Raw genomic sequence first — 15,727 nt, 5'->3', positions numbered from 1 at the left:
GTCACTGTGGGCAACGTAAGTCCACCGACAGTGTTTCTGTCTCTGACGGGATCAGACGGTTATTCTGAGTGTGTGACATCATCATGAGAGGATCCTACAGAGACAGAGCTTTGTGTTAAAGATCCAGAAACAGTCATGCCGTCACCAAACCCACCAGACTCCATTTAAACAATCAGAGGCAGCATGTTGTCACATCTAACTGGTGAATTAAGGGTTAATTTAAACCAAACCAGAGCTGCTGATTGTTGAACAGTGAGAGGATGAACCAGGACAGTTTCACTGAGTTTTATTTTCTTTTCATTTACCTTGAATGAGGTGAGTTTAATGGGGATAAATTTTAAATGGAGTCTGGTGGGTTTGGTGACGGTATATGGACCTGCACTTGTCATCTGACCTCTCAAAGCACTCATTCACCCATTCACACACACATTCACACACTGGTGGCTGAGGCTGCCATACATGGTGCCACCTGCTACTCAGTTTTAACACACTCACTGGGGTTCAGGACCACAGCCGCCCCTGGTGAGTTGTGGTTGAACAACAAGGATCTTCCTGTTGAACACAAAGGATGCTCTCATCATGGTGTCAGACACAATAACAGTCTGATCCTGTCAGAGACAGAAACACTGCCAGTGGACGGACAGTGTGGAAACATCACAGCCTGTTTCTGTCTCTCCACACTGTTCACAGTTATAAACTGTAGTTCCCATCAGACACTGAGACACAGAGGAAGATAGAGGACAGACTCCAGGGAGGAGAATACAGATGTCCCCTTTGATTCAGTTTGATGCTGTACCACTGAGGCTGTGGTTGGTGATGGAGCTGTACTAGGACAGACACAGGTCCCAGTATGTAGTCCAGTACAGCCCCACCTTTAACTGTGACCTCAGTGATCAACACACAGAGGACTGAAACATTACAAGCTTCACACAGACAGGTGTTACTGCACAGCTATCAGCATTAGACTCAGGTGTTCCTAATAAAGTGACCAGACCATCTGACATGGACTCATCCCCAATTTCCACATACTCCATCTGTGCTGCGCTGCGCAGTGCTGTGGATCTGGAGCGACTGACAGCGCGTACCCTCACCTACTGGATGCGTTTCTGGAGTGCCGTGCCGTGTAGCGGAGCTGCACCATTCACTCCAAAAAATCTTGCAATTTTACACCAGGTCTTCTCCTTTTGGTTTGTATCCTTGTAGAAAGGATGTGAGCTGTGGAAATGAAGCTATTCACTAGAATGGGAGCGTATCTGCTACGCACTGCTGTGCGGCACAGACGGAGTATGTGGACATTGGGGGTCAGTCTGTCGACTCTGAAGGTTAAAGCTGTCACATCTTCTGCCCCTGATACAAGATGAACTGATTAATCTGACAGGATGTGATGACAACATGTTGATGAACTGATTAATCTGACAGGATGTGATGACAACATGTTGATGAACTGATTATCTGACAGGATGTGATGACAACATGTTGATGAACTGATAAATCTGACAGGATGTGATGACAACATGTTGATGAAGTCGTAATAACATCAACAGCTGAGCAGGAAACAGAATCAGTTGCAGCTCTGTGTGGGACAAACTCTGAGAAGTGAATGTACCTGACTGACAGGTGAGCCGCTGATCTTCTCCTCAGGTAGGTGACTGACATCAAAGTCCTGAACCACCTGAAGACAAACGTCATAATTAAGAGCCTGAGACTGAGCTGAAGAGACACTATCTCAGTGTCTCTGTGTGTCTGTGACCTCACAGCATATTACTGACCTCACAGCGTGTTACTGACCTCACAGCATGTTACTGACCTCACAGCATGTGACTAACCTCACAGCATGTGACTAACCTCACAGCATGTTATTGACCTCACAGCATGTTACTGAACTCACAGCATGTTACTGACCTCGCAGCATGTTACTGACCTCGCAGCATGTTATTGACCTCACAACATGTTACTGACCTCACAGCCTGTTACTGAACTCACAGCATGTTACTGACCTCACAGCATGTTACTGAACTCACAACATGTTACTGACCTCACAGCCTGTTACTGACCTCACAGCATGTTACTGACCTCACAGCATGTTACTGAACTCACAGCATGTTACTGACCTCGCAGCATGTTATTGACCTCACAACATTTTACTGACCTCACAGCCTGTTACTGAACTCACAGCATGTTACTGACCTCACAGCATGTTACTGAACTCACAACATGTTACTGACCTCACAGCATGTTACTGACCTCACAGCATGTTACTGAACTCACAGCATGTTACTGACCTCACAGCATGTTACTGAACTCACAGCATGTTACTGACCTCACAGCATGTTACTGAACTCACAGCATGTTACTGACCTCACAGCATGTTACTGAACTCACAGCATGTTACTGACCTTGCAGCCTGTTATTGACCTCACAGCATGTTACTGAACTCACAGCATGTTACTGACCTCGCAGCATGTTACTGACCTCGCAGCCTGTTATTGACCTCACAGCATGTTATTGACCTCACAGCATGTTACTGACCTCACAGCCTGTTACTGACCTCACAGCCTGTTACTGAACTCACAGCATGTTACTGACCTCGCAGCATGTTACTGACCTCGCAGCCTGTTATTGAACTCACAGCCTGTTACTGACCTCACAGCCTGTTACTGACCTTGTAGCCTGTTACTGACCTCACAGCCTGTTATTGACCTCACAGCATGTTACTGACCTCACAGCCTGTTACTGACCTCACAGCATGTTATTGACCTCACAGCATGTTACTGACCTCACAGCCTGTTACTGACCTCACAGCATGTGACTAACCTCACAGCATGTTACTAACCTCACAGCATGTTATTGACCTCACAGCATGTTACTGACCTCGCAGCATGTTACTGACCTCGCAGCCTGTTATTGACCTCACAGCATGTTACTGACCTCACAGCCTGTTACTGAACTCACAGCATGTTACTGACCTCACAGCATGTTACTGAACTCACAGCATGTTACTGACCTCACAGCCTGTTACTGACCTCACAGCCTGTTACTGAACTCACAGCATGTTACTGACCTCACAGCATGTTACTGAACTCACAGCATGTTACTGACCTCACAGCTTGTTACTGACCTCACAGCCTGTTATTGACCTCACAGCCTGTTACTGACCTCACAGCTTGTTACTGACCTCACAGCCTGTTATTGACCTCACAGCCTGTTATTGACCTCACAGCCTGTTACTGAACTCACAGCATGTTACTGACCTCACAGCATGTTACTGACCTCACAGCTTGTTACTGACCTCACAGCTTGTTACTGACCTCACAGCATGTTACTGACCTCACAGCATGTTACTAACCTCACAGCATGTTATTGACCTCACAGCATGTTACTGACCTCGCAGCATGTTACTGACCTCGCAGCCTGTTATTGACCTCACAGCATGTTACTGACCTCACAGCCTGTTACTGAACTCACAGCATGTTACTGACCTCACAGCATGTTACTGACCTCACAGCCTGTTACTGACCTCACAGCCTGTTACTGAACTCACAGCATGTTACTGACCTCACAGCATGTTACTGAACTCACAGCATGTTACTGACCTCACAGCATGTTACTGACCTCACAGCCTGTTATTGACCTCACAGCATGTTACTGACCTCACAGCCTGTTACTGACCTCACAGCATGTTACTGAACTCACAGCATGTTACTGAACTCACAGCATGTTACTGAACTCACAGCTTGTTACTGACCTCACAGCCTGTTATTGACCTCACAGCATGTTACTGACCTCACAGCCTGTTACTGACCTCACAGCCTGTTATTGACCTCACAGCATGTTACTGACCTCACAGCCTGTTACTGACCTCACAGCATGTTATTGACCTCACAGCATGTAACTGACCTCACAGCATGTTACTGACCTCACAGCATGTTACTGAACTCACAGCATGTTACTGACCTCACAGCCTGTTACTGACCTCACAGCCTGTTATTGACCTCACAGCCTGTTACTGACCTCACAGCCTGTTACTGACCATGTAGCCTGTTACTGACCTCACAGCCTGTTATTGACCTCACAGCCTGTTACTGACCTCACAGCCTGTTACTGACCTCACAGCATGTGACTAACCTCACAGCATGTTACTGACCTCACAGCATGTTACTGAACTCACAGCATGTTACTGACCTCACAGCATGTTACTGAACTCACAGCATGTTACTGAGCTCGCAGCATGTTACTGACCTCGCAGCCTGTTATTGACCTCACAGCATGTTACTGACCTCACAGCCTGTTACTGAACTCACAGCATGTTACTGACCTCACAGCATGTTACTGAACCCACAGCCTGTTATTGACCTCACAGCATGTTACTGACCTCACAGCCTGTTAGTGACCTCACAGCATGTTATTGACCTCACAGCATGTTACTGACCTCACAGCCTGTAACTGACCTCACAGCCTGTTACTGGCCTCACAGCATGTGACTAACCTCACAGCATGTTACTAACCACACAGCATGTTATTGACCTCACAGCATGTTACTGAACTCACAGCATGTTACTGACCTCGCAGCATGTTACTGACCTCGCAGCCTGTTACTGAACTCACAGCATGTTACTGACCTCACAGCATGTTACTGAACTCACAGCATGTTACTGACCTCACAGCATGTTACTGACCTCACAGCCTGTTACTGACCTCACAGCCTGTTATTGACCTCACAGCCTGTTACTGAACTCACAGCATGTTACTGACCTCACAGCATGTTACTGAACTCACAGCATGGTACTGACCTCACAGCCTGTTACTGACCTCGCAGCCTGTTATTGACCTCACAGCCTGTTACTGACCTCACAGCCTGTTACTGACCTTGTAGCCTGTTACTGACCTCACAGCCTGTTATTGACCTCACAGCATGTTACTGACCTCACAGCCTGTTACTGACCTCACAGCATGTTATTGACCTCACAGCATGTTACTGACCTCACAGCCTGTTACTGACCTCACAGCATGTGACTAACCTCACAGCCTGTTACTGACCTCACAGCATGTTACTGACCTCACAGCCTGTTACTGACCTCACAGCATGTTATTGACCTCACAGCATGTTACTGACCTCACAGCCTGTTACTGACATTCACAGCATGTTACTGACCTCACAGCATGTTATTGACCTCACAGCATGTTACTGAACTCACAGCATGTTACTGACCTCGCAGCATGTTACTGACCTCGCAGCCTGTTATTGACCTCGCAGCATGTTACTGAACTCACAGCATGTTACTGAACTCACAGCATGTTACTGACCTCACAGCCTGTTAGTGACCTCACAGCCTGTTACTGAACTCAAAGCCTGTTACTGACCTCACAGCCTGTTAGTGACCTCACAGCATGTTACTGACCTTACAGCCTGTTACTGACCTCACAGCATGTTACTGACCTCACAGCATGTTATTGACCTCACAGCATGGTACTGACCTCACACATGTTACTGATATTCACAGCTTGTTACTGACCTCACAGCCTGTTACTGACCTCACAGCTTGTTACTGACCTCACAGCCTGTTAGTGACCTCACAGCATGGTACTGACCTCACAGCATGTTATTGACCCCACAGCATGGTACTGACCTCACAGCATGTTACTGACCTCACACATGTTACTGACATTCACAGCTTGTTACTGACCTCACAGCATGGTACTGACCTCACAGCATGTTATTGACCCCACAGCATGGTACTGACCTCACAGCATGTTACTGACCTCACACATGTTACTGACATTCACAGCCTGTTACTGACCTCACAGCATGTTACTGACCTCACAGCATGTTACTGACCTCACAGCTTGTTACTGACCTCACAGCCTGTTACTGACCTCACAGCTTGTTACTGACCTCACAGCTTGTTACTGAACTCACAGCCTGTTACTGAACTCAAACCATGGTACTGACCTCACAGCATGTTACTGACCTCACAGCATGTTACTGACCTCACAGCCTGTTACTGACCTCACAGCATGTTACTGACCTCACAGCATGTTACTGACCTCACAGCATGTTACTGAACTCACAGCATGGTACTGACCTCACAGCTTGTTACTGAACTCACAGTATGTTACTGAACTCACAGCCTGTTACTGACCTCACAGCATGTTATTGACCTCACAGCTTGTTACTGAACTCACACCATGGTACTGACCTCACACCATGGTACTGACCTCACAGCTTGTTACTGACCTCACAGCTTGTAATTGACCTCACAGCCTGTTAGTGACCTCACAGCCTGTTACTGACCTCACAGCATGTTACTGACCTCACAGCATGTTACTGACCTCACAGCTTGTTACTGAACTCACAGCCTGTTACTGACCTCACAGCATGTTACTGACCTCACAGCATGGTACTGACCTCACAGCATGTTATTGACCCCACAGCATGGTACTGACCTCACAGCATGTTACTGACCTCACACATGTTACTGACCTCACAGCTTGTTACTGACCTCACAGCCTGTTATTGACCTCACAGCATGGTACTGACCTCACAGCCTGTTACTGACCTCACAGCCTGTTATTGACCTCACAGCCTGTTACTGAACTCACAGCTTGTTACTGAACTCACACCATGTTATTGACCTCACAGCATGTTACTGACCTCAAAGCTTGTTACTGAACTCACAGCTTGTTACTGACCTCACAGCTTGTTAATGAACTCACACCATGGTACTGACCTCACAGCATGGTACTGACCTCACAACATGTTACTGACCTCACAGCCTGTTATTGACCTCACAGCCTGTTACTGACCTCACAGCCTGTCATTGACCTCACAGCCTGTTACTGAACTCACAGCTTGTTACTGACCTCACACCATGTTATTGACCTCACAGCATGTTACTGACCTCACAGCTTGTTACTGAACTCACAGCTTGTTACTGAACTCACACCATGGTACTGACCTCACAGCTTATTACTGAACTCACAGCCTGTTACTGACCTCACAGCCTGTTACTGAACTCACAGCTTGTTACTGACCTCACAGCCTGTTACTGAACTCACAGCCTGTTACTGACCTCACAGCCTGTTACTGAACTCACAGCTTGTTACTGAACTTACACCATGGTACTGACCTCACAGCATGTTACTGACCTCACAGCTTGTTACTGAACTCACACCATGGTACTGACCTCACAGCCTGTTACTGACCTCACAGCCTGTTACTGACCTCACAGCCTGTTACTGACCTTGTAGCCTGTTACTGACCTCACAGCCTGTTATTGACCTCACAGCATGTTACTGACCTCACAGCCTGTTACTGACCTCACAGCATGTTATTGACCTCACAGCATGTTACTGACCTCACAGCATGTTATTGACCTCACAGCTTGTTACTGAACTCACACCATGGTACTGACCTCACAGCATGGTACTGACCTCACAACATGTTACTGACCTCACAGCCTGTTATTGACCTCACAGCCTGTTACTGACCTCACAGCCTGTTATTGACCTCACAGCCTGTTACTGAACTCACAGCTTGTTACTGACCTCACAGCATGTTACTGACCTCACAGCATGTTACTGAACTCACAGCTTGTTACTGAACTCACACCATGGTACTGACCTCACAGCTTGTTACTGAACTCACACCATGGTACTGACCTCACAGCCTGTTACTGACCTCACAGCCTGTTATTGACCTCACAGCCTGTTACTGAACTCACAGCTTGTTACTGACCTCACAGCTTGTAATTGACCTCACAGCCTGTTAGTGACCTCACAGCCTGTTACTGACCTCACAGCATGTTACTGACCTCACAGCTTGTTACTGAACTCACAGCCTGTTACTGACCTCACAGCTTGTTACTGACCTCACAGCATGGTACTGACCTCACAGCATGTTATTGACCCCACAGCATGGTACTGACCTCACAGCATGTTACTGACCTCACACATGTTACTGACATTCACAGCTTGTTACTGACCTCACAGCCTGTTATTGACCTCACAGCATGGTACTGACCTCACAGCCTGTTACTGACCTCACAGCCTGTTACTGAACTCACAGCTTGTTACTGAACTCACACCATGTTATTGACCTCACAGCATGTTACTGACCTCAAAGCTTGTTACTGAACTCACAGCTTGTTACTGACCTCACAGCTTGTTAATGAACTCACACCATGGTACTGACCTCACAGCATGGTACTGACCTCACAACATGTTACTGACCTCACAGCCTGTTATTGACCTCACAGCCTGTTACTGACCTCACAGCCTGTCATTGACCTCACAGCCTGTTACTGAACTCACAGCTTGTTACTGACCTCACACCATGTTATTGACCTCACAGCATGTTACTGACCTCACAGCTTGTTACTGAACTCACAGCTTGTTACTGAACTCACACCATGGTACTGACCTCACAGCTTATTACTGAACTCACAGCCTGTTACTGACCTCACAGCCTGTTACTGAACTCACAGCTTGTTACTGACCTCACAGCCTGTTACTGAACTCACAGCCTGTTACTGACCTCACAGCCTGTTACTGAACTCACAGCTTGTTACTGAACTTACACCATGGTACTGACCTCACAGCATGTTACTGACCTCACAGCTTGTTACTGAACTCACACCATGGTACTGACCTCACAGCCTGTTACTGACCTCACAGCCTGTTACTGACCTCACAGCCTGTTATTGACCTCACAGCCTGTTACTGAACTCACAGCTTGTTACTGACCTCACAGCATGGTACTGACCTCACAACATGTTACTGACCTCACAGCCTGTTACTGAACTCACAGCTTGTTACTGACCTCACAGCATGGTACTGACCTCACAACATGTTACTGACCTCACAGCCTGTTATTGACCTCACAGCCTGTTACTGACCTCACAGCCTGTTATTGACCTCACAGCCTGTTACTGAACTCACAGCTTGTTACTGACCTCACAGCATGTTAGTGACCTCACAGCTTGTTACTGACCTCACAGCTTGTTACTGACCTCACAGCCTGTTACTGACCTCACAGCATGTTAGTGACCTCACAGCTTGTTACTGACCTCACAGCTTGCTACTGACCTCACAGCATGTTACTGACCTCACAGCATGTTACTGACATTCACAGCTTGTTACTGACCTCACAGCCTGTTACTGAACTCACAGCCTGTTACTGAACTCACAGCATGGTACTGACCTCACAGCTTGTTACTGAACTCACAGCATGTTACTGAACTCACAGCTTGTTACTGACCTCACAGCCTGTTACTGACCTCACAGCTTGTTACTGACCTCACAACATGTTACTGACCTCACAGCCTGTTATTGACCTCACAGCCTGTTACTGACCTCACAGCCTGTTATTGACCTCACAGCCTGTTACTGAACTCACAGCTTGTTACTGACCTCACAGCATGTTAGTGATCTCACAGCTTGTTACTGACCTCACAGCTTGTTACTGACCTCACAGCCTGTTACTGACCTCACAGCATGTTAGTGACCTCACAGCTTGTTACTGACCTCACAGCCTGTTACTGACCTCACAGCATGTTAGTGACCTCACAGCTTGTTACTGACCTCACAGCTTGCTACTGACCTCACAGCATGTTACTGACCTCACAGCATGTTACTGACATTCACAGCTTGTTACTGACCTCACAGCCTGTTACTGAACTCACAGCCTGTTACTGAACTCACAGCATGGTACTGACCTCACAGCTTGTTACTGAACTCACAGCATGTTACTGAACTCACAGCTTGTTACTGACCTCACAGCTTGTTACTGACCTCACAGCTTGTTACTGAACTCACAGCATGTTACTGACATTCACAGCTTATAACTGACCTCACAGCATGTTACTGACCTCACAGCATGTTACTGACCTCACAGCCTGTTATTGACCTCACAGCCTGTTACTGACCTCACAGCCTGTTACTGAACTCACACCATGGTACTGACCTCACAGCATGTTACTGACCTCACAGCATGTTACTGACCTCACAGCTTGTTATTGACCTCACAGCCTGTTACTGACCTCACAGCCTGTTATTGACCTCACAGCCTGTTACTGACCTCACAACATGTTACTGACCTCACAGCTTGTTATTGACCTCACAGCCTGTTACTGACCTCACAGCATGTTACTGACCTCACAGCCCGTTACTGAACTCACAGCATGTTACTGACATTCACAGCTTGTTACTGACCTCACAGCCTGTTATTGACCTCACAGCCTGTTACTGACCTCACAGCATGTTACTGAACTCACAGCCTGTTACTGACCTCACAGCATGTTACTGAACTCACAGCATGGTACTGACCTCACAGCTTGTTACTGACCTCACAGCCTGTTACTGACCTCACAGCCTGTTACTGACTTCACAGCATGTTACTGACCTCACAGCATGTTACTGACCTCACAGCTTGTTATTGACCTCACAGCATGTTACTGACCTCACAGCCTGTTACTGACCTCACAGCCTGTTACTGACCTCACAGCTTGTTATTGACCTCACAGCTTGTTATTGACCTCACAGCCTGTTCCTGACCTCACAGCCTGTTCCTGACTTCACAGCATGTTACTGACTTCACAGCATGTTACTGACCTCACAGCTTGTTACTGACCTCACAGCCTGTTACTGACCTCACAGCCTGTTACTGACCTCACAGCTTGTTATTGACCTCACAGCCTGTTCCTGACCTCACAGCCTGTTCCTGACTTCACAGCATGTTACTGACTTCACAGCATGTTACTGACCTCACAGCCTGTTACTGACCTCACAGCTTGTTACTGACCTCACAGCCTGTTACTGACCTCACAGCCTGTTACTGACCTCACAGCCTGTTATTGACCTCACATTCTGTTACTGTGTATTGTAACAAATCTGTGACAGATGTAACTTCACAATAGTTCCTACAGGTCATTTGGTTCTGTAATATTTATGATATTCAGATTAAACCATTAATCGCCCTGTGTGGTCCTTCTGAAGCGTCTCTTGTCCTGTCACATGTCAGATTGCTGCTTTAAATCTCTGCATGTGAAGTTTAAAACTAAACAGCTTCACCACACCTCTGAGGGGCCCCGTGGCTCAGTGGGTCAGAGCAGGTGCACCCTCATGTAGAAAGGCCATGTATTTGTCCCTTCTCTGTCCCCTTCACACTTCAATCTGTCATTAAAGGGAAAAAGCCCCAAAATGTTCATTAAAGAAAACTCACCACGCTGCAGCACTGAGAGAAGAGACGTCTGTAACACCCCATAAACAGCTGGAAATCCACAGCTGTCAACACAACAACACACAGTACACAATCACAAAAAACACATTCAAGGATCAAACTGACTGATATCTGACACTTTGTATTATATGGACAAAAGTATGTGGACACCCTGAGGACAGACTCTGGTGTCCTGCTGGTTTGTTCTTTCTGCTGTGAGCCTATCAGCTCCAGGTGAGGTGACACCTTATCAGCACATAGAGACATTAAACACATCAGTCTGAGATTCAACACCACACACAGGAGGGAGAAAGACCCCATCTGAACCCCGTCCATCCCATCTGAACCCCATCCATCCCATGTGAACCCCATCCATCCCACCTGAACCCCGTCCATCCCATCTGAACCCCATCCATCCCACCTGAACCCCGTCCATCCCATCTGAACCCCATCCATCCCACCTGAACCCCGTCCATCCCATCTGAACCCCATCCATCCCATGTGAACCCCATCCATCCCACCTGAACCCCATCCATCCCACCTGAACCCCGTCCATCCCATCTAAACCCCATCCATCCCACCTGAACCCCGTCCATCCCATCTGAACCCCATCCATCCCACCTGAACCCCGTCCATCCCATCTAAACCCCGTCCATCCCACCTGAACCCTGTCCATCCCACCTGAACCCCATCCATCCCACCTGAACCCCGTCCATCCCACCTGAACCCCGTCCATCCCACCTGAACCCCGTCCATCCCATCTAAACCCCGTCCATCCCACCTGAACCCCGTCCATCCCATCTAAACCCCGTCCATCCCACCTGAACCCTGTCCATCCCACCTGAACCCCGTCCATCCCATCTAAACCCCATCCATCCCACCTGAACCCCGTCCATCCCATCTGAACCCCATCCATCCCACCTGAACCCCATCCATCCTACCTGAACCCCGTCCATCCCATCTGAACCCCATCCATCCCACCTGAACCCCGTCCATCCCACCTGAACCCCGTCCATCCCACCTGAACCCCATCCATCCCACCTGAACCCCGTCCATCCCATCTGAACCCCATCCTTCCCATGTGAACCCCATCCATCCCATCTGAACCCCATCCATCCCACCTGAACCCCGTCCATCCCATCTAAACCCCGTCCATCCCACCTGAACCCTGTCCATCCCACCTGAACCCCGTCCATCCCATCTGAACCCCATCCATCCCACCTGAACCCCATCCATCCTACCTGAACCCCGTCCATCCCATCTGAACCCCATCCATCCCACCTGAACCCCGTCCATCCCACCTGAACCCCGTCCATCCCACCTGAACCCTGACTGAGAGCTGACCACCTGTCCACATACTTGTGTCCATGTACACATCTGAAAACAGTGTCTCACCTTTAGAGAAGGATCTGTCAGCAGCTCTGAGCTCATCACTGATGAACCTCTCCAACATGTTCCTGCAGATCACAACATCACAGTTGACATCACTCATTCACTCATGATGAGAGGGTTAAACTACAGCTGAGCTCTGACAGATAAGTCTGTCTGTCTGAACATGGAGCAGCAGAAACACACTTAAATTATCATTAAATGTGAATCAAACTAAAACACAGTAACGACACACACGCGCACACACACACACACACACACACACACACAGAAGCTCAGGAACATTACTGATTAAATAAATCGTTACAATAAATAAACAATAATTAATCTGTCAGTGTGTGTGTGTATGTGTGTGTGTCAGTGTATGTCATTGTGTGTGTCACAGTGTGTGTGTGTGTGTGTGTGTGTGTGTCAGTGTATGTCATTTCACCCTGACTGTATATATTTGTGTAAATAATCTTGTTCAGCTTACAACATATATATATATATATATATATATATATATATATACACATATATTTACATTTACGTTTCTTAATAATTCCTGTTTATTTAACTATATATTTGTAAATACTATTGTTTAAATTTCTTATATTTTCACGTATCTTTCATCTCTTGCAAGGAGCACCTATAACATAAATAATTTCCCCTCGGGGATCAATAAAGTATTTCTGATTCTGATTCTGATTCTGATTGCATTGTGTGTGTCACAGTGTGTGTGGTACTTGTTGAGACTGGGGAACAGATCCATGAAGATGTTCTTCAGATCTTCTCTCAGCACCGAGCTGCTCCCGTCCTGCAGGAGGAGAAACAACATCATCAGCCTCCACAAAGCTGGCTGTGACTGGCCAGAGAGTGATGACATCACACTCAAGTATCAGGTGCTCACCTTGTCGTAAAAGTCAAACTTCTTCCGAGCGAGTGAGATCTGTCTCTGAGACGGTTCCTGTGAGACATTACGGAGATGAGAAGCTTCATGAGGACAGGAGGTCATACAAACTAAAATACAAAGTGTTTCAGATTAGGACATTCAGAAACACCACAGACACCAAAATACTACAACCTGAAGGTGAGAAAGTTTGAAGGTTTGGAGGTGTGGAGGTTTGGAGGTGTGGAGGTTTGGAGGTTTGGAGGTATGGAGGTTCAGGGCTCGACAGTGCGAGCGTTTCACTTGCATTTGCGACTAAAAATAGGTGTGTGCGAACTATAAAAAATATTTAGGGGCACATGTGCGCATAAAAAAATCAGCCGAAGCAGCCTATATTTTTGTCACTAAAAAAATAAGATAATCTAACCGCAAATCCCAAGTTGAATTTCCCCTCAGGGGATTAATAAAGTTAAATAAAAAAAATAAAATAAAAAAAATGTTGGAGGAACTCCAGCCGCCTTCCCTCTTCCCCGTGTGACACGGTTATGGGCGGTTTTCCAAGCCACTGTCGGCACAATGAATATCGTGCGTGACGCCAAAGGTAGCGGTGCCGCTTTGTCAGGCGTTGCTGTCCCCTCCATAGACAAACAATGAGACAGCCAGCAAAAAGCAGTTTTACAGCTGATCATGTGTAGAGGCCTTTAGGGACCGTTCGCCACGGTACCGCTGCTGGGCAGGGTGGAAATAAAGCCCTTTTCACACAGAGCGCGCAAAGCGCAGACCTCCACTGACGAACCCATTCATCGTGTATGTGCTACCGCGGCACAATGCCGAGCGTTGCGAGCGAGGTTTAAAGGTTTGAAGGTTTGGATGTTTGAAGGTCTAAAGATTTGGATGTTTGAAGGTTTAAAGGTTTGGAGGTTTGAAGATCTGGAGGTTTAAAGGTTTGAAGATTTGAAGATCTAGAGGTGTGAAGGTTTGGATGTTTGGAGGTTTGAAGGTTTGGAGGTTTGGAGGTTTGAAGGTTTGGAAGTTTGGATGTTTGAAGGTTTGAAGGTTTGGAGGTTTAAAGATCTGGAGGTTTGGAGGTTTAAAGGTTTGGAGGTTTGGAGATTTGGAGGTTTAAAGGTTTGAAGGTTTGGAGGTTTGGAGGTTTAAAGGTTTGGAGGTTTAAAGGTTTAAAGGTTTGGAGGTTTGAAGATCTGGATGTTTGAAGGTTTGGAGATTTGGAGGTTTGGAGGTTTGGAGATTTGAAGGTCTGAAGGTTTGGAGGTTTGAAGGTTTAAAGGTTTGGAGGTTTGAAGATCTGGATGTTTGAAGGTTTGGAGGTTTGGAGGTTTGGAGGTTTGAAGGTTTGGAGGTTTGGAGGTTTAAAGGTTTGGAGGTTTGAAGATCTGGATGTTTGAAGGTTTAAAGGTTTGGAGGTTTGGAGGTTTGAAGGTTTGAAGGTTTAAAGGTTTGGAGGTTTGAAGATCTGGAGATTTAAAGGTTTGGAGGTTTGAAGGTGAGAAAGTTTGAAGGTTTGAAGGTGAGAAAGTTTGAAGGTTTGGAGGTGTGAAGGTTTGGAGATCTGAAAGTGAGAAAGTTTGAAGGTTTGATGGTTTGGAGGTTTGAAGGTGAGAAAGTTTGAAGGTTTGAAGGTTTGATGGTTTGGAGGTTTGAAGGTGAGAAAGTTTGGAGGAGTGAAGGTTTGGAGGTTTGAAGGTGAGAAAGTTTGAAGGTTTGGAGGTGTGAAGGTTTGGAGGTTTGAAGGTGAGAAAGTTTGAAGGTTTGATGGTTTGGAGGTTTGAAGGTGAGAAAGTTTGAAGGTTTGGAGGTGTGAAGGTTTGGAGATCTGAAAGTGAGAAAGTTTGAAGGTTTGATGGTTTGGAGGTTTGAAGGTGAGAAAGTTTGAAGGTTTGAAGGTTTGATGGTTTGGAGGTTTGAAGGTGAGAAAGTTTGGAGGAGTGAAGGTTTGGAGGTTTGAAGGTGAGAAAGTTTGAAGGTTTGGAGGTGTGAAGGTTTGGAGGTTTGAAGGTGAGAAAGTTTGAAGGTTTGATGGTTTGGAGGTTTGAAGGTGAGAAAGTTTGAAGGTTTGGAGGTTTGAAGGTGAGAAAGTTTGAAGGTTTGGAGGTGTGAAGGTGAGAAAGTTTGAAGGTTTGGAGGTGTGAAGGTTTGGAGATCTGAAAGTGAGAAAGTTTGAAGGTTCGATGGTTTGGAGGTTTGAAGGTGAGACAGTTTGAAGGTTTGGAGGTTTGAAGGTGAGAAAGTTTGAA

General features: G+C 46.8%; 1 protein-coding gene across 10 annotated transcripts in view; it reads right to left on the bottom strand.

Annotated features, from left to right (window-relative positions):
• Nucleotides 1-15,727, bottom strand: part of cep43 (centrosomal protein 43) — a 61,101-nt gene that overhangs the window by 33,287 nt on the left and 12,087 nt on the right. For all 10 annotated transcript variants that reach the window (XM_078173577.1, XM_078173580.1, XM_078173582.1 and 7 more), the window contains 5 exons: nucleotides 13,494-13,550; nucleotides 13,330-13,400; nucleotides 12,611-12,672; nucleotides 11,219-11,280; nucleotides 1,607-1,672 (listed from right to left, as the gene is read on the bottom strand). In XM_078173577.1, the coding sequence (XP_078029703.1) occupies nucleotides 1,607-1,672; nucleotides 11,219-11,280; nucleotides 12,611-12,672; nucleotides 13,330-13,400; nucleotides 13,494-13,550 (318 nt within the window). The remainder of the gene's footprint in view (nucleotides 1-1,606; nucleotides 1,673-11,218; nucleotides 11,281-12,610; nucleotides 12,673-13,329; nucleotides 13,401-13,493; nucleotides 13,551-15,727) is intronic.

This window comes from Epinephelus lanceolatus, chromosome 13, assembly GCF_041903045.1.
Source record: "Epinephelus lanceolatus isolate andai-2023 chromosome 13, ASM4190304v1, whole genome shotgun sequence".
Taxonomy (NCBI): Eukaryota; Metazoa; Chordata; class Actinopteri; order Perciformes; family Serranidae; genus Epinephelus; species Epinephelus lanceolatus.
The sequence above is the reverse complement of the archived record's forward strand: the minus strand, read 5'-3'. Positions and strand labels throughout refer to the sequence as shown.